The 6,400-nt window shown below is 47.7% G+C and overlaps 2 protein-coding genes across 2 annotated transcripts; both read left to right on the forward strand.

Annotated features, from left to right (window-relative positions):
* The first annotated feature begins 4,416 nt into the window (after positions 1-4,416).
* On the forward strand, positions 4,417-5,037 carry LOC147986459 (uncharacterized). Its single transcript, XM_087542014.1, has one exon. It carries the CDS (start codon positions 4,417-4,419, stop codon positions 5,035-5,037), a length of 621 nt encoding a protein of 206 aa, XP_087398140.1.
* Positions 5,038-5,100: 63 nt separating this feature from the next.
* On the forward strand, positions 5,101-5,445 carry LOC147986460 (uncharacterized). The gene has a single exon (XM_087542015.1). It carries the CDS (start codon positions 5,101-5,103, stop codon positions 5,443-5,445), a length of 345 nt encoding a protein of 114 aa, XP_087398141.1.
* Positions 5,446-6,400: the final 955 nt, after the last annotated feature.

Genomic DNA, 6,400 nt, shown 5'->3' on the forward strand with positions numbered 1-6,400 from the left:
GTATGGGACTAAACTTTAGTAGTATCCCTTGTCTTGCACAAATGGGCTAACTGGGCCTCTAGGATTTATTTAGGAATTTCTGAAATAGTTATTGGGTTGTCCTAAAATAGACTAAATTCCAGCAATCCCCCACCAGATCCCAGAGGCACACAGAAATTTGCCTTTAGTTCCAAAACACTGTTTTATGTACCAATACTGCAATGGAGACTGTTAAGTTGAACTTCCACCTAGAACTATATGCTACATTAGTAAGCAACTTGAACAGTGGACTAGGCCTTGAACTGCAAGTTTTCTGCGAATCTAGCTTCACATAAAGCCTTGACCGATACGTGGCTACTGTGGATCTTCCCCGCGGGTGGAACTTATGCATCATACTCTGAGACCTTTTCTGAGTTTACTAGAGAGAACCCTACTCTCATTGATTGCGACGTTTGACAATCATACTCATTGTTAAGTTGAACCCTACACATTACTACAGCTTCAGCAACTTGCACACTTTTCCTTCCTAACCATATTGTACAAACCCATCTGGTTGTTCCATATAAATTTCCTCGTCCAACTCTCCATTTAGGAAAGCAGTCTTAACATTCATTTGATGAACGAGATGACCATGTGAGGTAGCTAGTGAAAGTAGAACTCGAATAGTGGTCAGTCAAACCACAGGTGAGTAAGTATCAAAGAAGTCTTCACCTTCCTTTTGGGTATAACCCTTATCCACGAGCCGAGCTTTGTACTTTTCAATAGTACCATCAGGCCTAAACTTCTTCTTGAATACCCATTGGCATCCTATAGGTTTGCACCCGTAAGGATGATCAGTTATCTCCCAAGTTTCATTCGCCAAGATGGAATCCATCTCGCTACGAACCGCTTCCTTCCAGTAGTCAGCATCTTCAGATGCATAGGCCTCTGAAATAGAACTGGGAGTATCATCTATGAGATACACAAGAAAATCATCACCAAAGGACTTTGCAGTCCTCTGTCTGTTGCTCCTAGTAGGAACTTTATTGTTCGCCTCCACAGGATTTTCAAATTGTTCCATCGAAATGGCAGGTTCGGTTACTGTAACTGGTTCTTGATTCGATGAACTAGGCATCTCCTGATTAGATGAGGTAGCCATATCCTTCATTGGAAAGATATCTTCAAAGAAAGTTGCATCATTCGACTCCATGATCGTACCGACATGCATGTCAGGTACCTCAGATTTTACAACCAAGAATCTATAACCAATGCTATGAAAAGCATACCCCAGGAAAACACAGTCCACAGTCTTTGGTCCAAGCTTGCGCTTCTTTGGAATTGGCACATTGACTTTCGCCAAACAACCCCAGGTTCGTAAATAAGAGAGTTTTAATATTTTCTTCTCCCATTCCTCGAATGGAGTTATCTCTTTATTGTTTGTGGGAACTCGGTTTAGGACATGACATGCAGTCAATATCACCTCCCCCACCATGCCTTGGAGAGACTCCATGTGTCTAACATGGCGTTAACCAAATTTGTTAGAGTACGATTCTTTCTTTCGGCCACCCCATTTGACTGAGGTGAATAGGGAGGTGCCCTCTCATGGATTATACCATGTTACGCACAAAAAGCATCAAATTCATTGGAAAAATACTCTCCACCACGGTTGGACCAAGGCCTCTTGATTTTCCGATCAAGTTGGTTTTCCACTTAAGCTTTATAGATCTTGAAAAAGTTCAAAGCTTCATCCTTAGATTTCAGAAGATACACACGACAGTATCTAGTGGAGTCGTCAATTAACGTCATGAAATATTTCTTTCCACTCTTTTGTCAAAACACCATTCATTTCACATAGATCTGAATGTATGAGTTCTAGTGGTGCAAGATTTCTCGTTTCCACAGTCACATGAGACTTACGAGGTTGCTTAGCTTGCACACACACTTGATATTTGGATCCCTTGACAGTGCTGAAACTAGGGATTAAGTTCAACTTCTCTAGTCGCGACATGCAACCAAAGTTAACATGATAAAGACGTGAATGCCACACATTTGATTCACTATTGTTGCAAATATGATTAACAACTTTATTGCAAATGTCTGATAAGGATAAACGAAACAGGCCTCCTGACTCATAGCCTTTACCAACAAAGGTTCCATACTTGGATATTACAAATTTATTCGACTCAAAGACAAGCTTGTAGCCATCTCTACACAGAAGAGATCCGCTAACAAGATTTTATTGACGGAGGGGACATAATGCACGTTCTTCAGCCGCACGATCTTCACCGAAGTAAACTTCAGATCGACCGTGCTAACACCATGAATAGAAGCACTTGAACCGTTGCCCATCAGCACGGTTGAAGTCCCTACGGTATGATAAGACAAAAACATGGAAATATTACCGCATACATGCACATTAGTATCTGTATCAATCAACCAATCAGGAGAATGACATACTGAAAGAATATTGGGAAATATACCATACCCAACATCCTTCATGTCAGTGTCTCCAATGACAACTTTAGCGGTCTTGCCGCCTTTCCCAGGATGACGCTTGTCATAGCGATTAGGGCAACTAGGAGCCGTGGCGGTGTCCTGGACTAGGGGGTACTCACCACGTCGTCTCCCGATCAGTTAGATTGGGCCGAGGACCCCATGGCCGCATACTCGTGGGCCGGTTCGGACAACCCCTGCCGCATACAAGGAAGACTCCACAAGACTTGGCGCCCAAGACAAGGACTCTCCTAAACCCTAGGCCTCCGGTGTCTTATATAAACCGAGGCCAGGCTAGTCAATAGACAATCTCATATTCATTAGATCAGTCTCGTGGTAGACATATGTACTCTGTACTACACCCATATGAATACAATCAAAAGCAGGACGTAGGGTTTTACCTCCATCAAGAGGGCCCGAACCTGGGTAAATCCTGTGTCCATGTTACCATCGCTCCAAGACGCCTAGCTTAGGACCCCTACTATGAGATACGCCGGATATTGAACTGACATTGGTGCTTTCATTGAGAGCCTGCTGGGTGATCGTCGCGGATCGATGGGATGATCAGGTGATATTTTTCAGTCATATCTATTCTATATAATTTCTCTCTCCTGCAAAGTCGTCGCTACCGTATTGTGCTATTTGTCTGCAGTCAATCGGATCGAGAATTCCTTTAGCGTCGGCGACCGTATCCGCCGCATCCGAACTACCGTGTGCACCATAAAGATCCTGGTGAGTTGCAGCGGCACAGTTATTAGACTTGCTCCAGGGCTACAGCGACCTAGCCGAGGCAAGTGTGCAACTCGTACTGCCCACGTAGTGCGGCGCAGGTGGGCATGTTGACTAAAGATCAAATCGGCAGCAACAGGGAGACTCTCTTTCCTTTCCCTTTTTCTTTAATCTACTAGTATCAACGTTGCCGATAGTGGACTACTAATTTAAGCATGCATAAGACTAGCATTGATTGTGCTAGCACTATTCGGGATGAGTTCTGCCTCACGTGAAGTTCAAAGTGTTAGGCGTGGTGCTGCGTGTGGAGTTTCTGTCCACTAGTTCTAAAGGCGATCAGACGTGCCGCATGATATAATTAAGGCCAACTCCACCGCGCGACCCTATCCTGTCCGCCCCCGTCCGTTTGGGGTAAAAGGGTAAAACGAGACGGCCCAGCGCGCGGGCGCAAACGGACAAATGTCCGGATTCCGTCCGCTTTCGACCCATCCCCGGCCCAAACTTGCGCTCGGTTTGGGGTGAAACGGACGCGCGTGGACGGCCTCAACGCACGCCCTTGTCCCCCCCCCCCCGTGGCCTGCCTGTCGGGGACACTAGCAGTTCCTCCGCTCCCAACGCTTCACCCTCTCTCCCCGCCCGCCCTGCCACCGGCGCCGCCGCTATTCTCCGGCCGCCTCCTCACCGCGCAGCCCCCCCGCCGTTCATACCAAACCACGTCTCGACATGGCCGCCACCACGCCCGCGCTTCCGCCGTAGTTTTGGTCGTCGATCGGAGGAGGTTTGGCCGTCGCCATCCTTGCCGGTGGCAGAGGGGACACGACTGCCGGCGACGTACCACGGCGGTCGAGGCAGATTCCGACGAGAGCTCCAGAGCGGCCTGTAGCCGGCCGGCAAGCACCCTGCTGCGTCGAGGTGATCATCGTGGCCTCTTCGCCACCACGACCGCAAGGTGTTCGACCTTTTGCCAACAAAGGTATGGACAGTGGAGACGAGTTTTTCTTCCATCACTTCCTTTGTCCATCGGACGATTCATCGTCGGATGATGACGATCTTGTGGTGGCTGCACTGGTCGTTCACGACCATATTCAACGGCAGCTTCCTCGGTACAGGGGGTCACTCCCTGGCTGTGCTCCCAACCTGAACCGTAACAGGGAGAGAGGCCACGCCCTGCTCTATGCATATTACTTTGCCAACACCCCGTTCTTCAGGCCGGATAAATTTCGTCGCCGTTTTCGTATGGCAAGGCATGTGTTCAATCGTATCCGAGAGGGAGTGGTTGCTCATGACCCATACTTCGAGTGTAAGACGGATTCCCTTGGCAAGCTTGGATTCTCCTCCTACCAGAAATGCACCGCGGCCATCCGCATGCTTGCATATGGAATTCCAGGTGATTTGGTGGATGAGTATGTGCGTATGAGTGAGACAACATGTCTGATGTCAATGTACAAGTTTTGCCAGGCTGTGATCGAGGTCTTTGGCCCAGAGTACTTGAGGCAACCAACTGCCGCTGATACAGAGAGATTGTTGGCGACCAACACAGCTAGAGGCTTTCCAGGTATGCTTGGCAGCATAGATCGTATGCACTGGGAGTGGAAGAACTGTCCATTTGCTTGGCAGGGCCAGTACAAGGGGCATGTTAATGGGTGCACTGTCATATTAGAAGCGGTGGCATCACAAGATCTTTGGATATGGCATTCTTTCTTCGGCATGGCAGGTTCTCACAATGATATCAACATGCTGCAGCGTTCTCCAGTCTTCACGAGGCTTGCAGAAGGCCACTCCCCACCTGTCAACTTTGAGATCAACGGCCACCATTACAACAAGGGATACTATCTAGCAGATGGTATATATCCTTAGTGGTCAACTTTTGTGAAGACAATCTCAAAACCCCAAGGTGAGAAGAGAAAGAGATTTGCCCAAATGCAAGAGAGTGTTAGAAAGGATGTGGAACGTGCTTTTGGTGTGCTTCAATCCTGGTGGGGTATCTTTCGAAACCCTGCACTGTCATGGGATGAAGGGAAGCTTTGGGAGGTGATGACTGCTTGTGTGATCATGCACAACATGATCGTCGAGGACGAGCGTGATGAGAGTATCTTCGTCCAAGGATTTGATTATCAAGGTGAAAATATTGAGCCCCTGCACCAAGACCCGACCACATTTGAACAGTTTGCCCAATTCCACCGTGAGATGCGTGATTGGCACACTCATGTGAATCTTCAAAATGACTTGGTTGAGCACGTGTGGGATCACATTGGCAACCAATAGATGTATTTGTCCATTTTATGTTCAGTCAAGACAATTTTGATTTGGTTGTAAAACTATTTTATGAAAGACAATTTCAATTGGGTTGTAAAACTATTTTAATTTTCAGACAAAAATTTGGGTTCGAAACTAGTTTTAATGCAAATTTGGGCATTTCTTGGCCCTGACAGACAGGACGGGGCAAAAGGATGCGGCAGCGCGCTGGGCGCACGGCCTCCGCATCCCAGTACAGGCCCGGACACGACCCCAAATCCCTACCCAAAGGGACAAAAACAGGACAAAACGGACGTCTGTTTGGGGTCGCGCGGTGGAGTTGGCCTAACCTCGACTACGCCACTTCGGCGAGCAGCTGTCGTCAGTCCGGCCTGCGTCAACCTAGTGTTGGCATCGCCTCAGCGCGGGTACCTGCAGTGCCATCTTCGTATTGTCACTTCAAAACTAGTATTAGTACTCTGGGTACACATTACTACAGCTTCACACAAACGTTCAGGTGGTATTTTTCCTTAATAAGAGTGGTTCACTAAATTGCTCCAAAATATTTTTTTGGGGCTTTCGCCGTATCGTTCTTCGCAGGAAATTTGTGAGTGTACGACATTTGTAGTCTACCTGATCCCAACAGTATTACAAATTCAATCCGTCCTCTTTGCCCATAGTCCGGCAGACATCGCCACGCACCTCGCGCCTTTGACACGGCTCGATGGCAGCACACCACACATGTCCGGCATGGATCAGTTCGTCCGTTTGCTTCGGTCAGCAGTCGTCGCTGCTGGTGTTCAGGTTTTATTTTTGCAAATTATTTGTTTATCATTATTATACCCAAAATATTTCTGTTGGCGTGTACTGCATTATCTTGGCAGAGAAATTCTACCGACGTCTGTACCCGGCGTCGGTCCGGCCAGCCTCTCACTGTCGCCTAGGCAGGCCGACCTTCGTCGACATCGCCATGCCACGACACCAT

Source organism: Triticum urartu, chromosome 2A (genome assembly GCF_056163025.1).
Source record: "Triticum urartu cultivar PI428250 chromosome 2A, HENAU_Tu73, whole genome shotgun sequence".
In the NCBI taxonomy this organism is placed as follows: domain Eukaryota; kingdom Viridiplantae; phylum Streptophyta; class Magnoliopsida; order Poales; family Poaceae; genus Triticum; species Triticum urartu.

Bases quoted from the DNA above. Each gene is read 5' to 3' on its own strand.
- LOC147986459 (XM_087542014.1), top strand. From the start codon at position 4,417: ATGGCAAGGCATGTGTTCAATCGTATCCGAGAGGGAGTGGTTGCTCAT.
- LOC147986460 (XM_087542015.1), top strand. From the start codon at position 5,101: ATGCAAGAGAGTGTTAGAAAGGATGTGGAACGTGCTTTTGGTGTGCTT.